The sequence below is a fragment of the Sorex fumeus genome, unplaced genomic scaffold, assembly GCF_029834395.1.
Source record: "Sorex fumeus unplaced genomic scaffold, SorFum_2.1 ptg000006l, whole genome shotgun sequence".
NCBI lineage: Eukaryota > Metazoa > Chordata > Mammalia > Eulipotyphla > Soricidae > Sorex > Sorex fumeus.
In genome coordinates this window covers 19,483,853-19,498,120 of record NW_026606063.1, presented here as the reverse complement: position 1 = coordinate 19,498,120, position 14,268 = coordinate 19,483,853, and the positions used below count along the sequence as shown (strand labels likewise).

At 42.9% G+C, this 14,268-nt stretch overlaps 1 protein-coding gene across 1 annotated transcript; it reads left to right on the top strand.

The window, feature by feature from the left end:
* Positions 1 to 5,049: 5,049 nt before the first annotated feature.
* On the top strand, positions 5,050 to 5,631 carry MSGN1 (mesogenin 1). Its single transcript, XM_056124795.1, has one exon. The coding sequence runs from the start codon at positions 5,050 to 5,052 to the stop codon at positions 5,629 to 5,631; it is 582 nt and encodes a 193-aa protein (XP_055980770.1).
* Positions 5,632 to 14,268: the final 8,637 nt, after the last annotated feature.

Genomic DNA, 14,268 nt, shown 5'->3' with positions numbered 1-14,268 from the left:
AATGTGAACTTCTTTTCAATTTGTTAAAGTTACAGTAACTGTCTTTGAGATATATATATCTCATACTTATGTATATATATATATATATATATATATATTTGAGCAAATGGAATTGAAATTCACATTGAAACATGTGTCTTGATAACCCAGTAATGTGAGAACTGTAGTCTGACAAATAAGAAAATTTATCACAAAATCAGTGTTAGTTTCACAGGAATAAAAATGACTTAGCCTGGGGCTGGAATAGTACAGCAGGTAGAGCATTTGCCTCGCACATAGCCAACTGGCGTTCAGTAGCTGGCGCCTTATGGGTGATCCCTGAGCACAGAGCCAGGAGTAAACCGTGTAATCCCTGAGCACTGCTGAGGGTAGCACCAAAACAAATTAAAAAGAAAAGAAAATGACAAAGCAGGGAATCAGACAACTCGGACTTTTCAATTTGCTTCTGGCACAGGTTTTTGGTGTGATATTGAATAAACCATTGTCATTTTTAGGATACAGATAACATGGTGGTCTCTATCTTTAGGCATGCTGTTATAGTGCAAATCTTTCCCAAAAAGTCAGTTCATACAATAACATGTCACTGAACTTCAGAGCTGCAAGGGAGTTGGTGGTCCCCTTCCACACAATTTAAAGATGCCCTTGTGAATGAACAAAGGACAGATAGTATTTTTTTATTTCTTCCTTCCCTCCTTCCTTGCTCCCTATCTTCCTCCCGCCTTCTCCCTCTTCCTCTCTTTCTTTCTCTCCTTTCTCTCTTTCTTTCCTTTTTTCTTTCTGACCTTCTTTTCTTCCTTCCCTTATGTCCTTCTTTCTTCCTTTCTCCCTCCCTTCCTCTTTCCCTACCTACCTTCCTTCTTTTCTTCATTTCTTCTTTTCTTCCTTCCTTCCTTTCGTCTTTCCTTCTGTCCTTCGTTTATTCCTTCTTCCTTCCTTCTGTCCTTCCTTCCTTCCTTCCTTCCTTCCTTCCTTCCTTCCTTCCTTCCTTCCTTCCTTCCTCCCTGTCTCTCCTTCCCTTCTTCCCTCCCTTCTTTCCTTCCTTCAATCCTTCCTTCCTTACTTTTTCTTTTCTTCCTTCCTTTCTTTCCCACTCTCTTTCCTCCCTCCCTCCCTCCCTCCCTCCCTCCCTCCCTCCCTCCCTCCCTCTCTCCCTCTCTCCCTCTCTCCCTTCCTTCTGTCCTGAAGGTATATATAATTCTCTCTGAGGAGATGAACTCTGTCTCAGATTTTCCCTAAACAATAGCAGAACAATGGATTTTACTGGGTCCCAGATAGCCATGCCCACTTTTCTGTTGCCTTATTCTCAATGGAGATAAAACCCCTGTGCTGCTGTGTATGCACCCATAGACCTTTAGATTGCCAATGGGATTACAGAACTCTACACCTCCATTTCTTTTCAATTGAGCGTAGAAAGTTTCATGGAAACAAAAGTCATGAAAATTTAGTTGTGGCTCATTTATTTATATTTTGAGGGCCATTTGGTCACACCAGTAGTGCTCAGGGTTTAATCCTGGCTCTGTGCTCCTTTGATGCACAGAGGACCACATGTATTGTCCCTCTGTCCCCTCTCTAGCTTATTTTATTTTATCAGAGAGTAAGAGAGAGAATGTCTTTAACTACAGACCTGGATATGGATAGTTTCCTCATTTGAAGAATAGGAATTTGTGGTTGGAAACATGAACGGGGTCAGGGTTAGAGGATTCAGGAGTCCATGAAGTCATTCCGACAGTAACCATGACTTTCAAACTATATGTATTCCATGAGAAGCATGTACCCAGGTTCTGATAGATTTTGTCTTATTTAGGAATGCAAGTTGTGAAATGGAAGAAATTGATAAGCATTAACCATAAGCTATAGAAATGTTTATGCTTACCACTGGGTAGGTTATCAGCTTTCCTATTTGCCAGGGAGTAAATAGGATGTGGAGACATTGGGATAATCAGGGAAGGTGTGGTGCTAGAATGTTTTATGTGTGAAATCCTTCTGATAGCAGCCGTGTAAATCACAGCGCCTAAACTAAACTATCATACATTTTCCAAAAAAAAAGAAGAAATTATAGAAAGGGAGAAATTAATGGTGGTTTAATATCAGAGGAATGGTTAGATGCCAGAGATGAATGTTGAGAATCTGAGCTCTGAAACCTTAGACCAGCACAGTACCTCAGCATCTATCATGACCAAGTCACCTGCTGTGGCCAAGTGAAATTAGAGAAACAGTTTTTTAAAAGATGATTTGGGGTTTTCCCATAGGATCTTGGCTGGCACCTTGCTTGAAGCTCATGCTGTGTGATGTCCAGCTCAGAGGCAGGGCTCATTGGCTGATGCTCAAGTGGGTGAGGTGATTCCTGCAGGTCACTTCTAAAGCTGGGAGCTAAACTGGGCTCCGGCATGCAAAGCTCAAGCTCCAACTCTTGAAGCTGCCTCTTTGGCTCCTTACCAGGGATATCTTAACTGAGTCTTTTGTCATATATTCTTATCTAATCAAGTTACTGTGACTAAAAAGGCTGTTAATAATAGAATTTCAGATCCAGAGCAATAGTGCAGTGGGTAGGGCACTTGTTTTACATGCAGTCAACCGTGGTGTTGACTGGTGTTCCATTTGATCTTCCATGCACCCCCCCCCCCCAGGAGTGATTTCTGAGCGCAGAGCCAGGAAGAACCCCTGAGCATTGCTGGATGTGCCCCCCCCAACCAATAATAATAATAAATAAAAATAAAAATAGAGTTTCAGGTATATCGTGTTCCCATTTGAAACCCATCACCCATGCCAGTATCTCTCCAATAGTGACCCAAATCTCTCTCTTCCCCCTACCTCCATATCAAACTCATTTTTAAAATTTCATTCTTATAGTCTGGGACACATATTTACAATAGTTTTAGCTCTTACAGTTTTGGTTGATATTTTTGTCCTTCTACACCTCCCAGTTGTCTAAGCCCCCAGATCATGCCTCCTTATCACTATTGTTCTGCCTCCTTCCCACTCCCCCACCCCTCCCCCTTTCTTGACATTCTCATTTCTGTAATGCAGGGATACAAGGATGCAGGGACCAGGGGCTGCTCATGTTGATACCTTCCATTTCCTTGTCATGTTGCTCTATATAACACAGATCAATTAGAACTTCTGATCCTTTTCTTTTGTCTTCTGACTCATGTTGCTTAACCCGATACTGTCCCTCCTTTTAAATTTAGTTATTTTTCAAAGAATTTGTGATTTTAGGCACTGTGATTTATAATACCATTAATGATAGATTGATACCCTCCTAAATCGGGTTTCATAACCAGGCAGTGCCTCAGAGAAATGGGCTTGAAAGATAAAGATGACTTTTAAGAATAGTTCCCAGGACTGGAGCAATAGCACAGCAGGTAGGGCATTTGCCTTGCACGCAGTCAACCTGGGTTCGATTCCCAGCATCCCATATGGACCCCTGAGCAGTGCCAGGGGTCATTTCTGAGAGCGGACCAGCAGTGACCCCTGTGCATCGCCAGGTGTAACCCAAAAAGCAAAAAAAAAAAAAAAAAGAAAAGAAAAGAAAAGAAAAATTCCCTGAATGGATTTAGCAGATCCCAAACTTCTCTATAAGAACCAAGGAAAGAGAATGATAAAAGGAAGAAAGAGAAATCACTCATTCAATTTTTTATGCTTCATTCATAGTATGAAGATGAGATTTTAGGGTTCTTCAGAAAGTAGCAAAAGCAAGAGCATTGTTCCAAAGTGCCATGCTTGAGTTTTTTCTTTGCCAGATATTTAAAAGTATCATAAATGCTCTGATGACACCACTGACATTTCTTTTCAATAAAGGCAAGGGGACCTTAAGAGTCACGTTAAAGGGATCTAATATGACCCTGAAATGGAACGCACTGTGATTCCGGTGTTAATACTAGTCGGTGGGATTGTTGCAATTTACATTCATGGAACAAATGGGGACTCTAAGACCCCATTCCCAAAACACAGGGTCGAGCTCTCAAGACCATGTAGGAAGTGGAGCGAACTAGCAGGGCCATCCAACTTAACACATTCAGCGGCATTTGGAGCTATGGTGGGGAAAACAGTCTCCAAGAGTTAATTTCACACTTCCTCTATCCATTTCAAAAAAAAAAAAAACAAGATGTGAGTCTGCAGCTGGATTTTTAAAAGACTTTTAGAACCCTAAAGGCCAGGTATTCTGCAAACTTGAAGATTTTGCTTTTCTGTTATCTGTTTGCTAGGGGGAATCCCAAATTTCTCCTTTCCAGCCAGGGCTTGAGGCTGGGAAGGATATTTCCTGCTCATTAAGGTACAGGGTTTACCGGAGGAGCCCTGAGCCCTTTGTCATTCAGAGAGGGAGGGTGCAGAGAATGTGTTGCCCTCTACAAAATCCAGTGGATACAAAAAAAAAAACCAAAAAACAAACAAACAAAAAAAAAAACGACAGCGCTGTCCATTCAGTTTTGCTCTCATCCCCAAGCCCTAGTGAGGAACTAAGCTTGCATGCATTTGCCATGTGGGGAACCCAGGCTTGGGGGTTCCCCCGTGCGTGCGTCCCCCCCCCCACCACACACACACACACACACACACACACACACACACACACACACACTGCTCTTCTCTCAACACATCATCCGCTTTGAAATATCCAGGAGGTCTTGGAGGAGGGGGGTCGAGGCCCTCTGGGGGCCCTCAGCTAGCCACCACCTCCTGGCTGCGGAGCACCCCAGGTTTGTTTTCTTTGGCTCCCTCATTAATGAGTTCCACAGCACAATGCTAAGTCTAGTTATGCAGCCTTAATTGGTTTAGTTACAACAAGATAATTCCTTTTTTCTTCTCGTGGAGGCCTTTCTGTTTAAAGACATTTTAGCTGGAGGATGCTAATTATCAATGAGGAGAAAGTGACACCTGAAGAGTTCATTTTGCATCTCGGTCCTGGCTTTCTCCTTTGAACTCCCGAGCCCGAGCCCGCTTTCCCACTTCATCACTTCTCCCGCACCCTCATAAAAGACGAGCCGGCCCTGGCTCGGCCAACTTGCTTTCTCACTTGCCGAGGGACACTGGGGGACCGAGTCTCCTGCAGGCATGGACAGCCTGGCGGAGACCTTCCTGGGCCTGGAGGATGGCTCGGCCTCTGCGGACAGTCAGGGCCTGCTGTCCTCCTGGGACTGGAAAGAGGGGTCCGGGCCCTTAGAGCTGAGCCAGGCCTCCCCGGCCCAAAGCCTCTCTCCGGCCCCCTCCCTGGAGTCTTATTCTTCTTCCCCTTGTCCCCTGGTGACTGCCCCCTCCTGTGGGCTCCGAGGAGCCAGCAACGGGGGCGGCGATGGCTGCAGCAGCCGTGGGCCCGGTGGCCTGGTGGAGGTGGATTACAATCTATTAGCTTTCCAGCCGGCCTATCTGCAGGGCACCGGGAGTGCCCGGGCCCAAAAGGGCCCCAAAGTCAGGATGTCTGTCCAGCGGAGACAGAAGGCCAGCGAAAGGGAGAAGCTCCGCATGCGGACCTTGGCCGACGCCCTGCACACCCTCCGGAACTACCTGCCCCCGGTCTACAGCCAGCGGGGCCAGCCGCTGACCAAGATCCAGACCCTGAAGTACACCATCAAGTACATCGGGGAACTCACGGACCTGCTCAACAGCGGGAGGGAGCCGCGGGCCCAGAGCGCCTGAAGCCCAGGACTGCCCGCCCGGATCCTGGTCCAGAGTAAGCAAGAGTTGGGGACCTGTCGGACTAGGGGAATTTCCCGCGGACCTGCCACCAGCGTTGGGTTATGGGACAAGCGGGGACTTCGGCTCTCCCCCTCGTTTCTCAGGAGCTGTGCGTTTTGCAGAGACATGACTTTGCCCTTCTTTGTCTGTAGGAGGTATTTCAAAGGATCCATGAGTTTTGGAGCATTGTTTCCAAAGATATAAAACTGTTGCAATTAATCTGCTCTGGATGTTTTGATCACTTGGAGTTGTATATTTTCCCCCTCTGTTACTAAAACTGTGTTTTGCCTCGGATCCAGTGTGATACCTTGACTAGAGTGTTTAGAAAGATATCTGTCAAGTAAATGCTTTAGGGCTCCTGTTCTGTGTGTGTGTGTGTGTGTGTGTCTGTGTGTGTGTGTGTGTGATGTGCCTCTCTGTCTTTCTGTCAGTATGGTATGTGTGTGTGTGTGATATGTGTTAGATGTGCCTCTCTGTCTCTCTGTGGGGGGTGTGTATGTATATGTGTGTTAATGGTCTGTGTGTGTGATGTGCCTCTCTCTCTCTGTGGTGTGTGTGTGTGTGTGTGTGAGAGAGAGAGAGAGAGAGAGAGATGATGTCTTTGGGCAGAGATTCAAAACCACTTAGATGCAGAAGGAAGGAGTGTCCTAGAAAACAGGCGGTCAGAAGCAAAAAGGCATTTTAAGGCACCATTAAGACAGAGCAAAGAGGCAAAAAGGCAACGCTTTCTCTTTGCCTGCTGGAAATGGCCACTTAGGCAGGGGTTCAGGGAGTGAGGGGATGTGAAGGAGGAAGGAGAGTCCGAGTGCTCCCCTTCACAGATGGGCCTGAAGCCTGCCCAGGAGGGAGGCTGTCCCGGGACCAGCCTGGTATGACTGTGATCTCATGGAATAAGACTCACCGAATTTTTTCTCTTAGTATTTCTAAAGTTGAAGAGATGGATTCAAGAAACGGAAATGCTTTTAATTTTGGAGATAAGTGGAAAAGGTGGGGATTCAAACTCAAGTCTCTCTCCAACCCCTCTAAAGATACTAATTTACTTGCACACAACACCTTTGTCTTCAATGCAGGCCCACAAACACTGTACTCCATCTCATCTCTGGTCCCCTTTCCTTTTCAAGTAGGGGTCACCAGCACCTTTAACTTGGCTAATTTGAGTGACATGTGATATTGGAAAGGGGACTTTGAAATAAAAAAATTCTCCAAAGCCCACTGGATTTTTTAAGGCTAAATTTTTTTATCCTCTGATTATTAGCTATCTATATCTATCTATATCCTCCTCAGCCCTCAGTAAACTGTCTGTTCATGTTTCCTGTCAGTTATTTTTCTATTTGACAGAGACAAATATTGGTGACAAATTTCTTCTCTTTAATGACAAATCACTAAGTCCATGATTTGACATATAACTTCATTTCTCCCCTTTTATTACACACATACCAATAAATTTAGGCAATGTACATAAATACGTTTAATTCTGAAAATTGCTTTTGCATTTTTTATTTAGTCATATATAATAAACATCACTCCCAAGTTAACACTAGTGAGTCTGTGATGGGAGTGAGTGATTTCCTTGATTTTAAAGATAAATAAATTGATGCAAGGGCTTGCCCAAATCACATGTGTGAAAAATATGGTGGAAATCAGTTTTAAGCAACATTTTATAGCAGAGGTATTGTGCAATTTGTTTGAGGGTTCTTTTGTGTAATATGTAGACTTCTAATTTTCATCATCCGAACATGCTGTTACAAATAATCAAGGCATCTTTACCTACTCATATTTTAATTAACACAAAAAAGTCTCAGAAATGGAACTTCTATTTGAGTTTTATATGCTTATTTCAAGTGTAAATACTTTTATATTATTTCTTATAAAAGTTTTGTAGTTATTTTCACTTCCTCTACCATTATGCAACAAAACTAGCTGTCTCTCATTGCTTCTGGATTTTATGTGTTTTCTAAATTTTAAACAGATTAAACACTATTATGCAATTAATATATTAATTTTTATTTTCCTTTGTATTATATGAGATGGAGTATTTTTTACTTTATGTAAATATTATTGTTCATTTCCATTCCTCTTCCATAATTCACTAGTTTATGTTCTTTGAGATTTTCCTACTTAAGTATTAGTCCTTGTTAATAATCTGGAAGCATATTAGCTACATTTCACATGTTGAAAGAATTGTCTTGCAATTACCATTTTGTTCTAATCTTTGCTTATGGTGTCTTATATTTGTGATTTTGATTATGGTACTTTTGCTCTTTGAGGATTGTTATTTTAATATGATCAAGTCTTTCCTTTTAAAAGTGACTTATGCAGAGCTGAAGTGATAGCACAGCGGGTAGGGCGTTTGCTTTTCACGTGGTAGACCTGGGTTCAATTCCCAGCATCCCATATGGCCGCCTGAGCACTGCCAGGAGTGATTCCTGAGTGCAAAGCCAGGAGTAAACCCTGAGCATCGCCAGGTGTGACCGGAAAAGCAAAAAAATAAAAAAATAAATAAAAATTAAGTCACAAAATTTCATGTTACTGGTTTAAAAAAAAACTGACTTATGTGTTTTCTATATTTAGTAATTTTTTTCCAGTCCCAAGCCTATCTGACTTTTTCAAGTATTTTATGAGTATTTATATATGCATCTTTAAATATACCTGCAATTAATTTTTTATTTTGGGGGGGCCCACAAGGGGAGGTCCAGGGATCCTACTGGCGTTCTCAGCAAACCCAGTCATTGGTCAATACAAAGATGCTCAGCCCCTGTAGCTCCAGGAATATCTGGACAGCCAAGTGTGCTGGGGGCCTCCAGGGCTGTGCCCAGTGATACCCGGGGAAACCATGTGGTACCTGGACTGGAATCAAACATAGGTCAGGTGTTTGCCTGGCATGTGTCCTAACTGTTGTGCTACCTGCTGGCCTCTGAATTTTTTTTTTTTGCCTGGAGTGCAAGGAAGAGAGTTAACTTTACTCTTGATTAATTCTTTTATAAGTGAGTAATCAGTATATACTGGCCTCTAAGAGTGATAGATAGCCGTGGTGCGTCTGACTGAAATGGCATCCTGTACACACAAGGCTTTAGCAATGCCACATGTTTGTTAGTAGAGTTTTAAAGAAGAAACTAGAAAATACTGGACATTTTATGGTTTCCCCCAAGGCATTCTTACCCTGTCCATGAAGGGTAGGAATACTCTCTCCTGGAAGAGAGAGTATATGTATATGCACATATGTATTTTATAGTCTATTTTGTTGTGCTTCATTTGTTAGGGGATAAGTTGGAACGATAGCACAGCAGGTAGGACATTTGCCTTGTACGCGACCGACCTGGCCAACCCAGGTTCGATTCCTCCGCCCCTCTCGAAGAGCCCCGGCAAGCTACCAAGAGTATCTTGCCAGCACGGCAAAGCCTGGCAAGCTTCCCGTGACATATTTGATATGTCAAACACAGTAACAAGTGTCACAATGGAGACATTACTGGGCCTGCTCAAGCCAATCAATGAACAACAGGAGGACAGTGACAGTGACAGCGAGTTTAGAAAGCAAAAAGAAGTTTCCAGCCTTTAATGAGATCTTTAGGTCAATTGTTAGTTTTTAAAGACTGGGAGCCAAATGCTCTTGAATTTGGATTTTTTTAATCTTGGTATTAAGAATGGTTTACAAATACCATAACTTGGGAATTTTAGTCATCCTCAAGATCAAAGTTTAGAAAGGACAGGAGCTCTTGTCATTTCAGAAACTCTTGAAAAACTACAGACATTTCTTTTTTTCTTTTTTAAACATTTTTCTTTTTTAAATTTTGTCACCATGAGATACATAGTTACAAAGCTCTTCATGATCAGGTTTCTGTCATATAATGCTCCAACATCCATCCCTCTACCAGTGTGCATTTCCCACCACCAATGACCCCATTTTCCTTCCCGCCACCTCCCCCTCACTCCTAGCCTGCCTCTGTGGCTCTATGGCAGGCACTTTCCTCTCTCTCTCTCTCTCTCTCTCTCTCTCTCTCTCTCTTCTTTTCTCTTCCTCTCTCTTCCTCCCTCCCTCTTTAACTCCCTCCCTCCCTGCCTTTCCTCCCATCCCCCCCCCACCTCTCTCTCCTTTCTCTCTCCTCCCTCTGGGCACTATGGTGCTACAGACATTTCTGCCCCCTGTGTTCACCTCAGTCCTAAAGAGCCCAGAAGAAACAGAAGGGAAGCATCTGGAAAACTAGGAGAAGGTGACAGAATTCTGGGTTGAGACTCAGGGTCTTGTCTCTGCCACCGCAGAGCCCAGGGCAGCTGTCTTTCTCAGCAGTAGTGCTGTCCTCGAAGAGACAATTGTCCCAGTGAAGTCCCTGCAGAGTTGCTACAGCTTGTGGGGAGATTAATTCATTTGCTGATTCTTTGAGTGAGCGTTTAAAAACAGTTGACCCGGTCAGAGCTCAAGAATCGGATTAAATGACTTCTGGTGCTTGATTATGGAACCATGATTCATGCATTTCTACTTGGTTGTGGTTAGAATTTTTTTGTATTTTAGATTATATAATCCTTCTAACAACTCTAGAAGGTAATGCATTATCAGTCCCCTTTGGAAAATGAGCTTAAACAGGTTTAGGACAGCTAAGCAGTGCAAATGCTCAGTGATTAGCTGGTGTGCATGGTTGACAAGTAGCCAGTGCATGTGACTGACCCCACTCTGCTGCAGACTCTGGACTTTTCCATGGAATCATGCTACCTGCCTTTGGGGGTGGGGTGCTGGTGGAGGCAAAAGCTATTACTTGGTTATGAAGGTAACACCTAGTGATGTCTGAGGCCCTGGAATACTCCCAATGGTGCATGGGAGCTACCCAAGTCACACTTGGAGGTGTTAAGGCAACTATTAGTGACAGGGATTAAACCCAGGGCCTCCCACATGCTAGGTGGATGATCTACCCGAGGCTCATGCCTGGCCCCTGCCTGCTTCTTTTCTATCTCCCTCTCTAGGACAAGTATGTGCACAGGACTGGGGATTAGGAGTGTGTCCATCCAACGTTCACTCTGGAGGCTTTGTGACCTTTCCCTAGTTCCCTAGCTGTGGGATTTCTATTTCTTTGACCATCCATTTCAGGGGAGGTTGTTCATCTCATCCCCTAAATTATTTCCCTTTGAACTTCTGCTACTGCCCCCTGAATGTCTTTTCAGAAATTCTTTTCACTTCCTGCTGACTCTGAGAGTTTGTCTTAGGGTGCAGAGGAAATCTGATTTCAGTTCATTTGTGTTCTATTAAGTGTTCCACAATTCACACTGGGCTGAGGTTTCTTTGTAGTTTTTATCCCACGAGCTAATTTGTAGGGCCTGATCCAGGCTGAGGTAGAGGAGATCCTCTGCCAATCTACACGTTGGTAGAATTACCCTTCCTCCTCCTCCTCCTCCTCCTCCTCCTCCTCCTCCTCCTCCTCCTCCTCCTCCTCCTCCTCCTCCTCCTCCTCCTCCTCCTCCTTCTTCTTCTTCTTCTTCTTCTTCTTCTTCTTCTTCTTCTTCTTCTTCTTCTTCTTCTTCGCAACAACAGCCAACGAAGTCACAGACAAAAAATGAGTTGTGATAAGTTGCTTTGGAGCTCCTTTTCCAGCAGCATAGCATGTTTTCTGTTTACAGGAAAGTGTCATTTGATTCCTGGACATGCTTTGGCTGCAGAAAAGAGTCTGGGCCATCTGGGCCCAGGCTGTGACCTCTGTAGGCTTAGCCACACTGTCCTGCCAGTAACGAGAGCAGGGAGGCTCATATCCTCTAGCATGAAACCTCAGAGGACCTCTTAACCTTGCCAATGAAATACTGAAGAGGAAGAAGTGACGCTAAGAGCACCCAAAAGGATTTGATCTTAATATTTTGAGCCTAGAAGAAAACTTGTGAGAAGATTCTGGGAACAAGACAAGACCCGTCTGTCACTTGGATTTAGAAACACTTGGCTAGGGCTGGGGGCAATAGGACAGAGTGGAGGGCGCTTGCTTTGCATGCGGCTGATCTGGGTTCGATCCCTGGCATCCCATATAGTTCCCTGAGCACTGCCAGGAGTAATTCTTGAGCGTAGATCCAGGAAGAACCTCTGAGCATTGCTGGATATGACCCAAAAGTCAAAAAATAAAAATAGAAACACTTGGCCTGGGGTCAGAGTGATAGTACAGTAGGCAAGGCTCTTGTCTTACATATTATGCTGGTGGGCTTGGGGGACCATTTGGAATGCCAACCCAGGTTTGATCCCCAGCATCCCAAATGGTCTCCTCAACCAACGGGGATTGATTCCTGAGCACAAAGCAAGGAGTACATCCTAAGCACAGCCAGGTGTGACCCAATTAACAACAATAATACTACAAAAACTACTACTACTACTACTACTACTAATAATAATAATAATAATAAGAAGAAGAAGAAGAAGAAGAAGAAGAAAGAAAGAAAGAAAAAGAAAGAAAGAAAGAGAAAGAAAGAAAGAAAGAAAGAAAGAAAGAAAGAAAGAAAGAAAGAAAAAAAGAAACACTTGGCTCTCCCCACAATGTTCTATGGAGGTTTTCACATGAACTCAGCTGACTTGTGTTTCTTTTTTTCACATAGGGATGCTCTAAAGAGCTGAGGGATCCTGTATGAGACAGTGGAAAGCACCTTCATGGGCTCTTCCAGGCAACAGCAGTTGGTAATTTGTCACCTGAGCCATCAGGTTTAGTGCCAAGGGCTCTATATATCATTTCTCCTCTAATCTCCACAGTGGGACAACACCAAGTAGCTATTCTTAGCCCATTCTGCATATCCAGAAACAGTCTTGGAGAGACCAGTAATCTGGCCTGCCGTCAAACTGGTGCAGAGATCAGGATTCCATCCTGTCTGCTGGAATCCTACCTGAGACTTTACAAAGCTCTAAGAGTCTGCGAGGCAGCAAAGAACAAAATAAAAGGCAGGGAATGCTCCACATTCAAGCCTTCCACTAGACTAGACTTATGTGAAGTCTTCATATCTGCACTATCCAAGTAATTCATTGGGATTTACATAGAGCGGGAGATATTTTAAATTGGGCTCCCATCAAACTATCCTCCCATAAGATATGGAACATGATTTTTCTGTTCTGTCCTTTAGTAAAGTGGAATTTGAAAAAAAACGTGGGGTTTTATAACAACTTTGGGCCATTTGCACACATGCTTCAAAGGTACCAGAAACTGTATTTCAGAATTACATTTTCTTATGGAATATAGTTTATATCTTTTAATTTATGATTAAATAAAGTCATAAAATCATAAAATTTCTTCTCAGGCACAAAAATGGAAAAAAGTATAACAATAGTCAGAACAATTAAAATTATATTTTTATATTTTTATAATATTTTAATTGCCACACCCTGTTATATTCAAGGCAAATCTCTCAATGTACAGAATTTTTAAGTTCTATGAAGTAAGAAAATAAACATAATTATTTTTTTGAAGACTTTTGAAAACTTTTGAACAATTTTGGCCCAATTCTCCTATGTAGTTGAAAGTTCATATATAATTGATAAATGCCCCCTTTGTTTAGGCATATTCTGTATTGTGGGTTCAACCAACCAACACCCAAGGTTGATTAAATACACGAATGTAGAATTCACTGATTAGAAAAACACTTCCCATGCAAGTGGACCAACTTAGTTCAAACCTGTGTTGCTTAAGAGCCAATGCTATTTTGATGACTCAGTCAAGCAAATGAAAGAGTCATACCCATTTCATGGATGAAAATACTAAGAGGCAGAAAGGAAACTCATTAGCAACAGCAGCAGCAGAACCAAAATTCAAATCCCTGCCACACTGCACACCAAATTCTAGTACTCACAAAGTAGGTCTTTACATTGCTTCAGCAATCACAAAGAGTTTTTCAAATATTACCTCTTTAGTTCTATCCTCACTTCCTCACTCATTTCATTACATAGCGGTTGACCTTCATCTGATATGTTTATTTCACAGATGATGAAATTAAAGTTCATAATGACAAGTTGTGTAAGGATTAATAAATGATGAAATTGAACTCCAATCCTTGAAATTCTAGTCTAGGTCTTTCGAGCTAAACTATGATTTCCTTGAAAAAAGTTTAGTTATGTACAATACCCTGCCCCCTGAATCCTCAGAAAGACAGAAGCAAATGTATTCTGTGTACGTTTCTTCAAAGTGGAATTCACATTAAACTTGTCTGAATTCCATCTAATCAGTTTGCCTGCACAGAACAACTAACATCCACACATAGGGTAGGGAGATGAAAACTAATCTCTTGAAGTAGATTTTGTTCCCTTCATAATTCAAGAATTTTACCTTTGGGGGATGGAGCAGTGGTATAGCTGGTATATAGACACTTGTCTAGCACACGGTTGAACCAGGTTCAATCCCTGGTACCCCTTATGGTCTCCCAAACCTGCCAGGAGCGAGCCCTGATTGCACAGAGTCATGAATCAGACCCGAGTACTGCTCGGTGTGGACCCAAAACCAGAACAAAAAAGAATTTGTAAAATTTCTGGTACTAATCTTGGCCATTCTTGGGTGTTGGTCTCCTATTTTGTTACTTTATGTTCCCCAGATGAATGTAATCTTTCTAAGGGAGCTCAGATAGAGAAGGGAGCACCAAATAAAGGGTGTTGGGAGGATC

Coding starts and splice junctions, on each gene's coding strand:
- MSGN1 (XM_056124795.1), top strand. CDS start 5,050: ATGGACAGCCTGGCGGAGACCTTCCTGGGCCTGGAGGATGGCTCGGCC.